Source organism: Phasianus colchicus, chromosome Z (genome assembly GCF_987193195.1).
Source record: "Phasianus colchicus chromosome Z, bPhaCol1.hap1.1, whole genome shotgun sequence".
In the NCBI taxonomy this organism is placed as follows: Eukaryota; Metazoa; Chordata; class Aves; order Galliformes; family Phasianidae; genus Phasianus; species Phasianus colchicus.
The window spans coordinates 7336782-7352594 of NC_143476.1; the positions used below are offsets into that span (position 1 = coordinate 7336782).

At 54.8% G+C, this 15813-nt stretch overlaps 2 protein-coding genes and 1 long non-coding RNA gene across 3 annotated transcripts; all 3 read left to right on the forward strand.

The window, feature by feature from the left end:
- The first annotated feature begins 447 nt into the window (after positions 1 to 447).
- Positions 448 to 6318, forward strand: LOC149912371 (maestro heat-like repeat-containing protein family member 2B). The gene is made up of 18 exons (XM_090131044.1): positions 448 to 517; positions 787 to 908; positions 1067 to 1189; positions 1314 to 1479; positions 1615 to 1713; positions 1865 to 1980; positions 2886 to 2978; positions 3332 to 3404; positions 3447 to 3560; positions 3646 to 3719; positions 4051 to 4170; positions 4314 to 4421; positions 4605 to 4764; positions 4892 to 4932; positions 5079 to 5220; positions 5613 to 5665; positions 5978 to 6035; positions 6314 to 6318. The coding sequence occupies exons 1-18, from the start codon at positions 493 to 495 to the stop codon at positions 6316 to 6318; spliced, it is 1692 nt and encodes a 563-aa protein (XP_089987170.1). The 5' UTR covers positions 448 to 492.
- An 86-nt stretch (positions 6319 to 6404) lies between these two features.
- On the forward strand, positions 6405 to 6991 carry LOC149912372 (uncharacterized). The gene is made up of 3 exons (XR_016462056.1): positions 6405 to 6480; positions 6652 to 6774; positions 6898 to 6991. It is a non-coding gene; the product is annotated as an uncharacterized LOC149912372 (long non-coding RNA).
- Positions 6992 to 7245: 254 nt separating this feature from the next.
- On the forward strand, positions 7246 to 10788 carry LOC149912373 (maestro heat-like repeat-containing protein family member 2B). The gene is made up of 9 exons (XM_090131045.1): positions 7246 to 7395; positions 7704 to 7783; positions 8164 to 8299; positions 8415 to 8507; positions 8892 to 8987; positions 9161 to 9284; positions 9485 to 9594; positions 10060 to 10212; positions 10471 to 10788. Exons 1-9 carry the CDS (start codon positions 7246 to 7248, stop codon positions 10786 to 10788), a joined length of 1260 nt encoding a protein of 419 aa, XP_089987171.1.
- The last annotated feature ends 5025 nt before the right edge of the window (positions 10789 to 15813 follow it).

Sequence of the window (15813 nt, forward strand, 5' to 3'; positions counted from 1 at the left end):
GTCCTTTTCAACCCAGGCCATTCCATGATTCTATGATTCCATGACACAAGTGTACCCTCAGCAAATTTGCTGATGATACCCAGTGAGGTGGTACAGCTGGCAGAGTAGAAGGGAGGGATGCGATCCAGAGGGACCTCCCGGCATGGAGTCCCCAGTCACTGAGACAGTGCCGGGCAGCGGTGCCCAGCAGCTGCTCCCTGGCAGGGGCTCTCCCTCAGCTGAGGTCATTCCCTGCTTGGAATTCCGCATGGAACCGGAACCCCAGAGCCGAGTGCATCACAGAACATGCTGCGTTTGGGGGCCTGCAGGGCTGCCCTGCGTGCTGCCTGGTCCCCAGCCATTCCCTGTGAGGTGACACTGCGCTGTGATGTCACAGTGGTACCTCGTGCGCCCTCGTGGCAGCGGTGGGAGCGGTGGCTCAGTCCGCTTGTGGGACCCGCAGGAAGCGGAACCAGAGAGAGCGTTGCGTCTACCTGGAGATTTCCTGCTGTCATGGAGCGGCTGAGAGCCCTTCGAGGTGAGTCCCTCCACCTCTCCGCACGCCGTGACGCCGCCCGAGCGCACGTGTGCCTCCAGAGTCAGTTCAGGCCGCGCCGGCAGCACCGTCCTCGCTCTGCTGAGCGCAGCTGCCCGCCGTGGTTTCCCCGGCACCCCAGCAAGGGGAAAGCTCCCTCCCCCGTCCCCGCCAACCGTGGGGCTGGAGGAGCGTTCCTCCCAGAGCCGGCCGGATGCTCGGCCCTGGCTCCGAGCGACACCGGCGGCAGCTGCTCCGCTCTTTGCTTCCAGGTCTCTTTGCCTGTGTGGGCTGCGTGCCCAGACGTACGCGTCGCAGGGAGAGAAGCAGGGTGCCGAGCCCTGTCCCTGTCTCTGCTGTGACTGTGCTGCAACAGCGCCTGCAAGACCGGGAGGTGAGCTGGGGACGTCCGGCCGTGAATCCTTGCCGTGGCGCAGTGCCGTGGTCCTGTGGGTGCCGGGCCGCGGCACCACACCGGCACGGTGATGGGTGGCAGTGGGCGGCTCCCCGAGAGCAAGGGCAAAGCAAAGCATGACTGGTCCCTGTCCCCAGGGTGATCGAGCACAGGTGTACCGCGAGCTGGAGGGCGCCCTGTGGGAAGACGACAGCCGCCCGCCGTGCGGAGTGGTGAACCGGCTGCTGGCAGAGGTGTCCCGGGACCTGACGGCAGCCCAGGTGAGGGGTTACAGCCAAAGGCAAAGCCCGTGCTGGTGTTGTGCTGGTGGACGGCGGTGACTCAGCCCTTCCCGGGGTCTCAGGCAGTCTCCTGGACGGTGTGTCACCAGTGACTCCTTTTCAGGGTGTCAGGGACAACGTGAGGATGGCTGCCAGCAACGTCCTGGTGGCTCTGGCCCGGATGCATTTCAGCTTGGTGATGGCTGAGCTCCAGGGCCATCTGAAGGCCATCGGGGAGGTATCCAAGGATTTCGTGCTCATCACCCTCAGCAAACTGTTCAGCATCTACGGTAGAGTGCTCTCAGCCACCTTACACCTATGACAACTGGGGAAAGGGGTCTTTCCTCTCTGGGGGATGCAGGGCTTCGCCCCCTCCTCTGTTGCTGCCAGGGCTCTGACTGTGGACCTCTCCTTCTCCTCTGCAGCTCCACAGTGCATCCCCTTCACGTGGCTGATGCTGGCTGGCCTGCGCAGTGTGGTGGGCCAGGTGAGGAGCGGCCGGACCCTGCGCCTCGCTTGTGCTGGTGAGTGCTGGCTCCAGAGCAGGGGGCCTTGGGACAGCCCTTGCACCTCGCCCTGCTGCAGGCTCTCACAGGCTCCCTTTTCTCTCACTCTGTTTTAGAAAAAATATATATATATATTATTCATTATTTTTGTTTGTTTGTTTGTTTTCAGTTTTGAAACAGTGGCTGGATGGAGTGAAGTCTAACTTGTCCTCTGGATCCCAATGCCCCTGGCCTGCCATGGAGAAAGAGCGGATCTATGAGAACCTTCAGGAGCTGCTCTTCTCTGTGCTGAGGAACTGGCAGGACTGCCAGGAGGAGGAGGTGAGCCTTGCTGCGCCCCCAGCCCAGGGTGGCAGTGGGGGCACCCATGTGGCAGCTCTGTCTGTGCCCAGTGGGCTGGCAGCTGAGCAGTGATGGGAGGGAGTGGGCTGGCTCTGCAAAGGGCCCCGAAGTGGCTCTGTGGCAGGGAGCAGCTGCATGTCACAGCATGTGGCAGGAAGAGCTGGGGATGAGGGTCTGGGGAAAACCTGCCTGCCCTCCAGAGCGAGCTCATCTCCTGCTGGGCGTGGGGGTTGGGGAAGGGGAAGGGAAAGAGAAAGCCTTCTCTGTAGGAAGGGCAGACCTTCGGTCTTTGATGCCGGGCCTCTGCCATCCCTCTCCAGGACAAACAGGCTGTCCTCGGGGCCGTGGCTGCCATGCTGGATGTTCTCCTGCAAGAGGAGCTGCACCAAGAGCACGTCTGGGAGCAGCTCCTCTGGCTCGTGCACCCGTGTCAGGAGATCCAAGACACCTGCAGGGTGGCCAAGGTGAGACGCTGTGCAGGGCTCAGGGTGGACGTGGGGCCAGTGCAAGTGCCACGAGGGGTCGGGGGGTGCAGGGAGGAGGTGGGGAGCCCTTGGAGAAAGGAGGAATGGGTGCCTGAGAGCCTGAGGAGCTCTGTGCTAGCAACTGGGGGGACCACATCCAGTTGCATCTGATGGGGGAGAAGAGGGCTGCTGGGTGGGAAATGCCTGCAAATGATGCCCAAACACGGCTCGACTGAGAGCAGAGAGACTCACGGGGCTGCTGGGAGGTGGGGGATAAAAAGCCTGTGCAGGAGCTTCTCCCTGCAAGAAACAATTGGGAGTTTTTCCACTCCCAAGTGGCTAGATGTGGCTTCATCCCTTTCTTCCTCTCCTGGTCTCTTGCAGAGCCTCATTGTCTTCCTGGAGGCCTTAGAGGGCATTGAGTCTGTCATCCAGAAGGACAGGTTTCTGGACGTCACGAGTGCCGTGTTCTACGAGGTAAGGGGAGCCTATCCCTGTGCCCACAGCAGTTTCCCTCTTGCCTAAGTCTCAGGAGGAGTGCACAGGTCTGAGCCCCTGACTAATGCAGCTGAGCCTTGGCTCCTGCATGCTCATGGCTGTTCCAGAGCTGTGCCTGTCCCCCCGGGGATGCTGTGAGGCAGGCTGGGTTTTGTCTGCCTGTCCTCTTCCTGAGAGTGCCCAGGGAGACGAGAGCAGCAGCACAGCGTCTTTTCCGTCCTCAGTGCTGATGTGATTTTCTCATATGGACTTTGTTCCCACAGCTCTATGACAACACCAAGCAGCACAGCGAGGCTGATCGTGCGGAGCTGACCCACTGCATCCTGCTGCAGGGTAAGGAGAGGAGCTTTGGCAATGCTTGCAGTGCCCTGGCCAAAACCCCTCTCATAAACCTCAGGAATAGGCGTGAGTTTCTTGCTAACATAGCCTGGGATTTCCTTCCTGCAGCCCAGATCTGCCCAGAGGAAATGGTCCTGTTTCTGCAGTCACAGCTGGGCGAGGACTGGGAGGCTGGACGCGTGGCAGCACTGGGTCTGCTCGGTGCTCTGGCTCGCTCTGATGGTCAGTACCACAGGCTGGGACTTCCAGGGATCCCCTCTGCCATCGGGGTTGTGGCTCCGCTCATGCTTCTGTGCATGTCTTGCAGAGCCCGTGATGATGGAGAAGCTGCCCCAGGTGGTTGAGGCTGTGCAGTGTCTGTGCAGCGACCTCAGGATCCGGGTGAGCTGCTTTGGGAAAAGAAAGCTCTTTTGGGGTGGTGATGCTGCTGCCAACACGGGCAGGGCTGGGGTGACTAGAGAGGTGCTGGGGCATTGACCACACGGTCATGATGGCTCCTGTGGGAGAGCAGGCAGAGTGGAGCGGGCAGGTCCCTGTGCTGTGCATGGAAAGTGCACAGCCTGGTGCTACGGCCTGGCCCTCACCTCAGGAGCCAAGGCTTCTCCTCTGCTCCTGTTGCCTCTGCTCGTGCCCAAAGGGCTGCCCCGATGAGCAGGTGGCTTCCCTTTGCCTTCTGACCAGAAAAATCACACCCACAATTGACCCCTGGCAGGTGAGGACAGCAGTTCTGCACTTCATCAAGGACCTGCTCAGTTCAAACACCCGGAGCTGCTCAGCCTGGGATGTGGTGGGGCACATCTTCACTGAGTTCAGCCGCACCGCTGGAAGAAGGGTAAGGACAGTGGGCAGCATCTTCTCTGGGAAGACCTGTGCTGCTCAGAGGGTGGCACAGAAGCACCGCTGGGGCCGCACCTGAGCCTCCTGAGAGGCTCCTGAGAACTGAGGTAACCAGGTTTCAACACCGTTGTTGTGCAGGCAGCTGGAGACCTTTCTGCCTGGGAAGCCCAGGAAGAAGGAGCTCTGCAGGAGCTGTGCATGGACATCCTGGGGTCTCTGGACGTCTCTGCGACAGGGATGTCCAAAGTAAGTCACATCTGCCCTGCTGCTGCTCCTTGCCTTCGCACCACCTGTTCCTCATCCCACCACCCCAGGTCTCTCCTCCAGCGTGCTCTGAAGCACGCAAGGCTCAGGGAAATTCGCAGAGTCCTCTTCGTCTCTGAGCGGAGGCAGGAATGCTGACACGCTCAACTGCCTCGTTCCCGACAGCTCCTGTGGCCACGGCTGCTGCTGTTCGTGGTGCCAGCCCAGCACACCGGCATGCTGATCCCGGTCTCGCGCTGTGTCCGAGCCCTGGCCGAGAGAGAGGATCTGACAGGACGGCGAGTAGAGGAGCTGGATCCCCATTTCCTCAGCTCCATGTTTCAAGGTAGGAGCAGAAGCTCCGCCAGTGAGCTCTGCTGACCTGTGCTACCACCCAGAAGGGACAGCGGAGCTGCGCGTGGCTGGGCACGGAGCGTCTTGGAGTCTGACTCAGCACTTTTTTCTCCTCACAGGCCCACGACTGACTCCCCAGACACTGCTGGCGCGCCTGCTGGTGAGTAGATGCTCCAGAGCCCAGTGCCACCAGCCCCCGGGAGGAAGCAGCACGGCCACGGGCAGAGCTGTTGGCTGCTTCCATCCTGGGGGGAAGCCGCTGCTCTTGCTGCAGAAGTGACCCTGCTTCTCCTTGCTCTCGCTCAGGTGGTGGCAGGGAGCCCTGTTGCAGGCAGCGAACTCCAGGCCGCTGCCTTACAGCTGATGCAAAACCTCCACAGCAGGTTCCACAGAGCTGTGGGGGCCATGTGGGCCGCTGAGATCCCCCTGCTGCTGCAGTGTCTCCAAGGTAAAGTGCTGGTGGGGAGGGAGAGGCGGAGGCAGGGAAGGGCGGGAGTGAAAATGCAGCTCTCTCTGCAGGGTGGCAGAGGGGAAGCATTGCCTGCAGCCCAGTGCTTGCTCTGCTGCTGTTCCCATTCCAGGGAGACAGCGCTGAGGCCCGGGGATCTTTCCCCGCGGGGATCTGCCCCTTCCAGGACACGGATGGGCCCTTCACGCCCCCTCAGTTAGTTCTGTGTTCCTGCGGGGACAGTGTTTGTGGGGAGGGACAAGTCAGTTTGTGGAGGGGGTGCGGGTCCCAGCTTGGCAGTGTCAAGTGCCCAGGCCAAGCCAGGTTTGCAGCAGCTCTTCTTCTGTGCCTTGATCCCAAGTAAGGGTCTTTTTCTTCCTGTTGCTGTGCAGGGAAAGATGAGAGCTTCCTGGACACTGCAGGGTGGGAGCGCCGTCTGCTGAAGGTACAGCACTGCTGGGTGCAGAGAAGTGCTTGCCTGCCCCAAGTAGCCCCGCTCCCATATGAGCCACCACGGGACAGGAACAGCCTCTCCAGTGCTGCTGAGGAGCCTTTGAGGCGCTGCCTCTTCCGCTCTGTCCCAAGCCCAAGGGGGGTCTTAGGAGAAGGGGGGCAGGTGGCTTTAAGGGAGGGAATGCTGGGGGAGCTGGGAGAGGAACTGTTCTTCCAGACACCTCTCCCCAGAGGGCTGCAGCAATTGGGAGTGAGGGAAGAGGCAAAGGGCAAGGGAACATCGTCTTCTCCTGTTCTCCAACAGTTCCTCAGGGCGTCAATGGACACCATACGGGATGAGGGCTGGATCGAGGCCCTGAGCTGTGAGCTGAGCCGGTGGCTGAGCAGCTCTGCCAGCAGCTCTGCAGAAAAGGTGAGTTCCCCCCGGCTCCACCCAGCGGTGCAGCTGCAGGTGTCCAACTGGGGCTGGGGCTGCGGCTGGTGCTCTGCCCACGCGGGATGCTGGTGCTGATTCCCCAGCCTGTGCCCCCAGAGGGCCTTTCCCTGCAATCTGCCCAGGGATGGATAAAGCTCAACCCTGCAGCTGCTCTCAGTGACTCCCGGGGAGCGTGGCTCCTTCCACCTGGCCCTTCCCCAACAGGTTAAGCTGCTGCCACATCTCAACTTCTTCCTTCCCTTCCCCTGCAGTCTTTCCTGTACAAGGCTCTGGGCACAGTGCTGGGAGCCTGTAAGGGAGTCCTCCACGTCCAGGAGAAGCTGCTGCAGCACCTGGAGGAAGCAAACGCGGAGGACCCATGTGAGGCCCAGGTGAGCCCTGCTCTCCTCCAGCTCCTGCGAGCATCCCCGCTCCGTCCCTGGGGCAGAGGGCTTCTCCTGGCCCTGCTCCGCGCCTTTCCATCTCCTCCCTGCTGCCCTTTTCCTCAGGAGAGGATCTGTAGATTCAGGCCTGTGCCAACTGCCCCTTGTTCTTTTGTGCAGGGAATGGTCTCTCTTCTGAGCCACGCGGCTGAGAGTAACTTCCAAGCAGTCCTGGCCACGCTCACCACGTTTGCGTCCAGGCTGTGCAAAGGCCGCAACGCGAGGATTTCCAGGCGCAAGAAGGTAAAGCGTTACGGGTTTCCATCTTGGCATTCTTCTGCCTTATTTTCTGCCCTGGAGCCCAGGTGCATCGCGGGGCACTGGGGGCCGTTGAGCGAGTGTCTCAAGGCATTTCTTCCCACACAGATGGAGCTGGACAGCACGAGAGCTCAGGCCACACGCAGCGCTCTCGTGCTCGCCCACGGCAGCTTGGCACTGCGTGCCTCCAAGGAACAGCTGCTCGCCCACCTGGAGGGAGACATCGTGGGCAACATCCTGATGCTCTACAGCTGCAGCTGCCGGGTGAGAGCTCAAAGCGTGCCAGGGTGTCTGAGCGCCCAGCTGCAGCCCCTCCACAAGGGGGGATGCTGAGAGGGGCCTTCCCTTTCCAACGGTCCCCCGGGGAATGGTTTGTGCCCAGATGAAGACCCAAGCCCTTCCCTTAGCGTTGCCCTGTCCCCCTTGCAGCCCTTGTCCCATCCCGCAGTTCAAAGAATGTTCTTCTCTCTTGGGCCTCAGGACCTGCAGAATAACCTCGCGCTGGTGCAGAGCATCACCGACTTCAGCTCTGCCTTCCAAGCAGTCGTGGGTGATTCTGCATCCTTTAACCCCTCCTTGAAGGGAAAGCTTCTGGAGATCCTGATGGTGAGTGCCTAGAGGCAGGGCTGTCTGCAGCGGAGTTCTGGGCTGTGCCACGCAGCCCACTTCCCTGGGGGCACACAGGTCTCCATCAGCCACACGTCTCCAGCTGGTGGGGACTTTGGGTGCTGGATGCAGCGGCTGGGCAGCGGGCTAGGTGCACCAGCTGTCGAGCTGCTGCATCCTGCAGTGCTTCCATGGGAAACATGGGAGTGATGGGGCTGGTGTGTGGCAGTTGTGCCTGTCTCGGAGCCGGGTGGAAAAGCTCTCATGTGCCCCCTGCCCACCTTGACAGTGTCTCTCTGGACTTGCAGGACCTGCTGAAGAAATATTATTCGGGCATCCCTGTCTCCCCAGTGCCCCTCAAGGTGGTCCTGGCCCTGGAGCAGTTGAGGTAAGGTCCCCATTTTGGGTAGCTCCTGAAGGTCTGGAGGGGGTAGGGGGCGAGGAGCCGCATCTATAGGAGTGAAGACTGGGCTGTTGTGCCCAGCAGAGCTGAGGTTCTGGGCAGGGAGAAAGGCCCTGGTGCTCCTGTCCCCTGGCAGGGAAGAGAAGGGAGAGTTGGGGTCTCCTTCCCTTCAGAGAGGGAGCTGGTTCACTGCTGCCTGGGAGGAGGTGGGCGCTGCTGGAACTGAAGACAGTGCTCAGCAGCAGGAGCTGGGGGTATTGGCTTGGTAGCTGTCGATTAGGAGAAAGTCAGATGCTGTCTGAACCAGACTGGAGAGCACTGCTAAAGGCCCTTTCTGATTTCTCTTCCTTTCTTCCTCCTGTCAGCAAGCTGAAGCCCTGTTTTGAAAGCAAGGACATGCGGGAGATGTTGGTCCTGTGCTGCAAGAACATCGTGACGCACCCTTCAGCAGAGATGATGCTGAAGATCAGGAAGTCACAGCACGCAGCGCAGTACCTGCAGGTAACCTGCCGTAACTTTCCCGGCCACCTCTCGGTCAAACCCGACCTCAGCACACACAGCCTGTGCTCTGGCAGCAGCCGTGATGCTAAACCTCACTGCCCTCTTCTGCTTTCAGCTTCAGCAAACGTCCCTGAAAGCTCTGGGCCGGCTCATGGCGGTTCTGCTCCAGACAGAGCCCAGCGGCGGCTTCTTTCAGAACATAGTGCATGTGAGTATGTGTGGGGCAAGGGAGAAAGCATGGTGCCTGTCGGCAGTGGGGGCAGATCTGGGGACTGAGAGGGTGATCAGAGGGGAGCAATCTCCTGCTGACGTGCCAGCTCACTGCGAGCTCAGAAATGGGCAGAGCGATGGGCCCTGCAGGGGAAAGGCAGGAGCCAGCCCCTGGCAGGCCACAGCCGAGGAAAAGCTCCCGGGTTGGCAGGCAGGATGACTGCAGAGAGCGGGGGCAGCAGTGCCGGCGCTCAGTGAGGCTGGAGGCCACGTGGAGCCACAGGGCAGCCTTGGGGGAAAGTGCTGGGGAAGGAGGGACAGGGAGAGGGGTGGCAGGAGGGAAAGCAAAGATGTCCTCAGTGAGACAGATGCTCTACCCCAGGTCCTGCAGAAATCCTTGGTGTCGCAGAACGTGTGGGAGCGCAAGAGGGCCCTGCAGACCTGCTCCCAGCTTCTGGCTGTTTGTGAAGAGCTTCGAGTGAGTAAAGAGCCCCACCGCATGCCCCCTGCTCCCTCCCCAGAGCCCCTGAGCTGGAAGGCGAGCTCCGCCCAGCTGTGCATGCTGTGCCACGGCGTGAGGAAGGCACAGGCGGAGAAGCCAGGGAGAGCCGGGGCTGCCTACAGCTTTCTTCCTGCCTCTCACCCCTGCAGAGAGCAGATGCCTGCGAGCACTTTGGCTCCCTGGTGGGATTGCTGGCGCCTCTGACGTGCGACCCCATGCCTGCATCCCGCCAGTTGGCTGTCTCCTGTCTGAGCTCCCTTCTCCGAATCCAAGGTGAGCAGAGCAGGTTGCACCAGCCCTCTGCCCTCCTCCGTAGCACTGCCAGAGCCCATGGGCTGGGCCCTGTTTACAGGAGGGAGAGGCACCGTGCACAGCTCTCTTCTCGTCCCCACCCTGTCCTCTGTCTCTCCCCCGTGGAGAGCGGTTCCATTTCCAGAAGCATGACTTCCCTTTTCTCCCTGGGCTCTTTCCAGCCAAAGCAGCCAATGGAGTCATGGAGCCAGGAGACATCGGGAGCCTGTCTGAGGGACTGCATGCCTGCAGCAGTGTCTCTCAGCTCCAGACCACGTCCAAAATGGCCATGGTAAGTGGACCCAGAAAGGGGTGGTGGGATCTCTGTGCGGAGGCTTCTGCACGACTCTGTGCTGCTCCCAGCCTTTCACACCGTTTCCAAAATGAGCTGTCACCCTAAGACCGCTGTTCTCAGCAAGCAGCAGGAGGCTCTGAGCTATGGCTGGCCTTCAGGCACGCAGTGCAAGGGGCTGACTCCATGATGTGCGTGTGTGTGTGTGTGTGTGTGTGTGTGCACTTGCGTGCATGTGTGACTGTGGCTGCTGGGAGGTAGGCTTTGCATGTCAGCAGACACCATGGGTGCAGAAGCTGAGCGAAGGCTCAGCCGCCTTCCGTGTAAATAGCAGGGTACGGACAGCAGGAGCGTTGTGAATGGCCGGCAAGCCACTGAGCTAAGAATGCCCTCCAGCCTGCTTTGTGCTCTGAAGAGCTGCGCAGAGCAGTGATGGGATCTCTCCTGCTTCTCATCTCTCTGCAGATCGTGTGCAGAAACTTCCCCGTCGAACGCACCGTCGACTTCATGATGGCCACCAAGGAGACCATCCGGAAAGCCACAGGAGTGCGCGTGCGTGCTGCTGGGAAGTGGGTGACCACCTTTCTGCAGATGCACGGGAAGGACATCTGTTGGAACGTAAGAGACTTTCTTTCTTCCACGTGTCTTGGTTTGTTTCTGGCTGTTGCACCATGCCCTGTGCCGTCTGCTCTGGTACTAAAGCAGCACAGCCTGAGCGCAGAGCCAGGGCTTGGACAGGGGGGCTGGTTTGAAATTTAGGCTTAGGCGTTGCAGCATGTCAAGGGAGCAGGCACTGCTCACGCGCTGAATGTCCATGGTCAGGCCCTGCAGAGTCCAGGATGCAGCAAGTCATTCCTTCTCCCCTTCTTCTTCCAGGTGCCACCCATCCTCTACATCCTGCGCAGCTGCGCGTCATCTACGCAGCAGAGCACGTTCGTGCCCTTCCTGTGCCAGGCGGTGGTCATCCTCACCCGCTGTCACACTGAGGCCGTGATGAACAACTTCTCCCGGCCGCCTGGACCCACAGACAGGTACTGGCACTCCTGCCTTTGCTGTTGTTGTAGCTTGCCTCTGCCAGAGGGATCCAGGGAGGAGGCAGCTTTTCTTTTTTCCTCTCAAAGTCTGTGTGAGGTGGAAATTACTCAGTCACAACTTGAGACTCTCCATTTTCTAGTGAGACGTGGAAGAGAATAAGAGAGTTTTGCCTTCAACGGTGGAGCCAGTAGAAGAAAAAGGAAGAAAAAGAAAAGGAAACGAAAGGAAAAAGAGAAAATGAAAGAAGAGAAAAAAGAAAAAAAGAGAAGAAGATGAGAAGGGGAGTAGAAGGGAGAGGAGGGAAAAGGGAAAGGAGAGGGAATGAGGAGGAATGAGAGGAAAGGGGAGGGAAGAAAAAGGGAATGAAAAAGAGAAATTTAAAATGAGCAGAGGAGAAGAGAGGAGAGGAGAGGAGAGGAGAGGAGAGGAGAGGAGAGGAGAGGAGAGGAGAGGAGAGGAGAGGAGAGGAGAGGAGAGGAGAGGAGAGGAGAGGAGAGGAGAGGAGAGGAAAAAGGGAAGGAAAAAGGGAAGGAAAAAGGGAAGGAGGGGAAAGGAGGAGAGAAAAGAGGAGAGGAGAGGAGAGGAAAAAGGGAAGGAAAAAGAGAAGGAGGGGAAAGGAGGAGAGAAGAGAAAAAATAGAAATGAAGAGAAGAGAAGAGAAGAGAAGAGAAGAGAAGAGAAGAGAAGAGAAGAGAAGAGAAGAGAAGAGAAGAGAAGAGAAGAGAAGAGAAGAGAAGAGAAGAGAAGAGAAGAGAAGAGAAGAGAAGAGAAGAGAAGGGAGGAGAGGGGAGGAGAGGGGAGGAGAGGGGAGGAGAGGGGAGGAGTGGGGAGGAGTGGGGAGGAGTGGGGAGGGGAAGAGAGGAGAGGAAAGAAAATGAAAAGAGAGAAGGGGAGGAGAAGGGAGAGGAGGGAAAAGGGAAAGGAGAGGGAATGAGGAGGAAACAGAGAGGGAAGGAAAAAGGGAATGAAAAAGAAATTTAAAATGAGAGGAGTAGAAGAAAAAGGGAAGGGAAAATGGAAGGAGAAAGGGAAAGGAAAAGGGAAGGAAAAAGGGAAGGAGGGGAAAGGAGAAGAGAGGAGAAGAGAGGAGAAAGAAAGAGAAGAGAGGAGAAGAGAGGAGAAAGAAGAGAAGAGAGGAGAAAGAAGAGAGGAGAAAGAAGAGAAGAGAAGAGAAGAGAAGAGAAGAGAAGAGAAGAGAAGAGAAGAGAAGAGAAGAGAAGAGAAGAGAAGAGAAGAGAAGAGAAGAGAAGAGAAGAGAAGAGAAGAGAAGAGAAGAGAAGAGAAGAGAAGAGAAGAGAAGAGAAGAGAAGAGGAGAAGATTGTATCATTTATTATAAATAAATAAATGCGAGAATCCTGGCTGAGATGTGAAAAGGGTATTTTTTTAGCAGTCTTCCTATTTATAGCTGAAGGAACCTGGGAAGCTCATCGAGTGCAATCCCCTGCCTTAGCAGAACTCCTAGATTAGGTCACTCAGGAACGCATCCAGGCAGGTTTTGAGTAATGTCTCCAGAGAAGGAGACCCACAGCCTCTCTGGGCAACCTGCTCCAGTGCTCCATCACCCTTACTGAAGGGTCTGAAAGTCTGAGTGGCCTTCAGAATTGAAAAACTAGTTGAGCTATGAACTGTACAAGTTTACCTCAGCAGTCTAAGTGCATGTGTCTCTCATGAAACTAGGACACATCTACACGTCTCTTTTTCCCCCTTAAATTCCTCACATCCCTAGCATCTATGACAAAGTGTGTCATAATATGTTGGCAGATAGTGCTTGGTGGCAGGCTTTAATTTTAACAGTCTTTCAGACCAGAAGCTGTGTAGCTCAGCTCTAGATTCAGACACTTACATTTAGACACTCAAGTGTAGTTGCTGCAGACGCCTTAAATTTGGAGGCTCCTCAGTTGTGCAGTCAGACATGAGTACCACTGAGAGAATCTGGTCCATGTTGGAGCTGTGGGTGGTTCCTCACTGAGTGGCTGACGCTCGTTCAAAGCTCAGCAATGTCTCTTGGCAACTCAGATGCCAAAGAGGTATTTATCTGCCAGCTCTGCTTATCTTGGCAGCAAATCTGGAAATATTCACACAATAATTTGCATTATTTTGGCAACAGCACGAAATGTGAACCAACAGTAATAGAAGCCACTCTCAGCAGTGGCAGATGGGCTGCACAGCTAAGGGTGGAATTAGGCTGCAAGTTCACACATCTCTCACAACTACGCTGTGCTCCTAGTTAGATTCAGTGGGTTTACAGACTTCCAGAAGCAAAAGCAGCTGTCAGCCACGCTCAATTAGACAGGTTGGCAGATGTTTGGCCTCACTAGAACATCGTGAGGACACAGAACAAACTCAAAGGTAGCCCAGCAATAGCATTTCTCACACTGGAGAAGAGTAAGGAGGCTGTGGATGCCCATCCCTGGAGGTATTTGAGGCCAGGCTGGATGTGGCTCTGGGCAGCCTGGTTGAGTGCTTGGTGCCCTGCACACAGCAGGGGTGTTGAAACTGTGTGATCATTGTTCCTTTCAACCCAGGCTATCCTGTGATTCTATGATTCTATGATACATTTTATTCACAGACAAAGGTCACATGCCTTGCTGTACGTTGCAGAAAAGCATCATGAAGAAAAAGCACAGGTCCGACTGCTGGCCCAGGAGCAGCACTTAGTTATTACATGAGATGCACCTGGATGTTCTGGCACGTTTCTGATTGCTTCTTAAGCACAGACCAAGAGCCTACAGGAGAGCCTCTTACACGCATGCAAAATTGAGGAGAGGGGGTGGTAGGAGGCTATTTTTTCCCTAGGGCCCAGTCCAAAACTGACGCACAGGTTGTTTAAAGGCACTTCTGTCTACAAATTCTGAAGACTCAGGGCCTACGTCCATGAGAAGGACAGGCATAACAAAATCCACAGAGGTGTCATGGCTGTAATGTCTGTCTGTTCCTCTGGACGCTGGGTGATTTTCTCAGCACAGAAATACTAAGCTTTCAACCTCCATTCACTGCAACTTTATGATCTGCTGATTCATAAACCTGCCACTACAGCTTACTTCCATAAACTCAGACTGAAACTGCTTTAGTGCAATCGTGTCAGGTCTATTAGCTCACACGTTATCTTGATCTTTTGAAGATGGCAGCAGCTGCATGTCCTCGACACAGAATAGCAAAATACAAAAACAATCCTCTCTATCCGTGCACACAATATCTGTTAACTTGCTGCATGGGATCAGATACGAACTCTGCAGCAGAAAGAAATGAATGTGTGTTCAGCCTGTTTGGTAAATAAACCCAGAGCTCAGAGCAGGGCTGTGTCACAGGGGCAGGTCTATGAGTCAGCAGATCACAATGTGATTATCTGATGAGAAAATTACTTATGGAGAGAGAATTTAGGTCTGCTTTAAGGGAATGCTTAAGCAAGGAAGTTTTAATTTCATTTTCCATAAATGTCCATGACAGAAAAATAAATACGTAAATAAATAAAATTAAGTGTACCTAAAGAAAGGGAAAACGAAAAAGATTAGAAGATTTTTTTTCCCTGGAATTACAAATTAAGAACCAGAAGATCTCTCGGTACATACTTTTATTAGTTTATTTCCTTCAGCAACTACCCATGGCCTACTTGAAGACAAACAGTAGGAAAACATTTAAAAAATAAAGGACTTTACATACACCTACACAATCTATTCAGAGACTCTAACAGAAGAAATGATTTTCTTTCTGTAATTCCTAAATGCAAGTTTGGTATTCACAATAGGAAACAAAGAGCAAGAGAGAATAGTGACAGTCACAAGGTGGAAAATGAGATGCAAAGATTCACCACTGGTAATACAAGAAGACTGGGAAACGTTTTTAATGGTTTTCTCTGTTGCAATTCATGGACGAAAAGCAAAAGTGGCCCAGTGTCTCTCCTGGAGACCACGCTGTTACTTACTCATGTAACTTGTTTCCTTTGTGTGTCATGTGCAAAGAGAAATAAAGCTCTCCTTGCGTGTGTTTAATTCAAACCTGGAGCGGCAGGAAGAATGCTGTTATCTGTCCCCAGTGCGCATCCTGCTGACTCAGACGTGTGAAGTCACAAGCAGAACTGAGGAAGCAAGAAATGCTTTCACTACAGCTGAGGTCTGCACATTCTGCACTGCGTCTGCTGGACACCATCAAAGGTCTCAGTAGGGGATGAAGGAGGATACATCTTCAGCAGCTCCACATCTGGCAAACTGTCTGGAAAGCTAAGTTCACACAGTTGAAGCTGCCTGAAGCACAGCAGCAGATGGCGTTACAGACAGATGCCAGGAAAAAAAAGTGTTATTTTCTGCAAACATATACAAGCACTGAAATGCTGCTAAGATGAAAAGGTTACTACATCATGCACTAGTTGCTCGTTGCTTTTTCAAGAACAAGAGCACAAGTTTAAACTTTTCCTTATTTCCTTGACAAATGGCTAAGATAAAATAAAACTATGTTTTAATTTATGCACTAAAAGGAACACTACAACAGCAAAAATGAACAACTTGGTTTTGATTTATGTTTTTTTCTCTTTCCCTCTCCTTTTTAACCTTAGAATATCATATAGGGAAGAACCACTGGTGTCCCCACACAATATGACATAACCCCACTGACACAGCAGTACTGGTTAATGTCTTTTTTTTAAGGCTGCCAAATATGCAAACAGAAACAGGCTAGGCTTCTAATGTGGCTGAATATTTCCCTTTCCAGGTAACAACTCCATTAATCACGTACCTTCATCTACCCATCCAGCAGTTCATTGTTTTTCTGCTGAAAGAGACTTTGCAATTAAAATCGTACTGAAATGAGAGCCATAGTTTTCCAGCATGAAGACTCAGAATGCCCTCAGTGAAAAACAACCTATTTCTTTTAAAAAAGATTTCTCATTTGCACCATGGCTTATTATACATGTAGAAGTATGTTCATTTTGTGTGTGTCTCAAGTTTACCACCAACATGCAGCATAAGAAATGCACACATTTTTTATTCTAAATGAAGTCGAAACAAATTATTTTCAAAGATTTCTTAATATAATCCTTGTGAAGTGTTCTGTATTTAATAATCTCTATTTTCTCACTGAAGGTGGTTCCATAGTGCTGCTCACTGGACAAGAGGAATAATTTACTGCATTATTTGGTGGCTGTTTTTCACAGCCTGATGTTAAAACAGCTGGTCTTGTCCTACTGCCTC

Bases quoted from the DNA above. Each gene is read 5' to 3' on its own strand.
- LOC149912373 (XM_090131045.1), top strand. From the start codon at position 7,246: ATGTTCTTCTCTCTTGGGCCTCAGGACCTGCAGAATAACCTCGCGCTG. The intron at 7,396-7,703 runs GTGAGTGCCTAG...CTGGACTTGCAG, and splicing joins AGCTTCTGGAGATCCTGATG to GACCTGCTGAAGAAATATTA. The intron at 8,508-8,891 runs GTGAGTATGTGT...GCTCTACCCCAG, and splicing joins TCTTTCAGAACATAGTGCAT to GTCCTGCAGAAATCCTTGGT.
- LOC149912371 (XM_090131044.1), top strand. From the start codon at position 493: ATGGAGCGGCTGAGAGCCCTTCGAG. The intron at 4,933-5,078 runs GTGAGTAGATGC...GCTCTCGCTCAG, and splicing joins CACTGCTGGCGCGCCTGCTG to GTGGTGGCAGGGAGCCCTGT. The intron at 5,221-5,612 runs GTAAAGTGCTGG...GTTGCTGTGCAG, and splicing joins GCTGCTGCAGTGTCTCCAAG to GGAAAGATGAGAGCTTCCTG.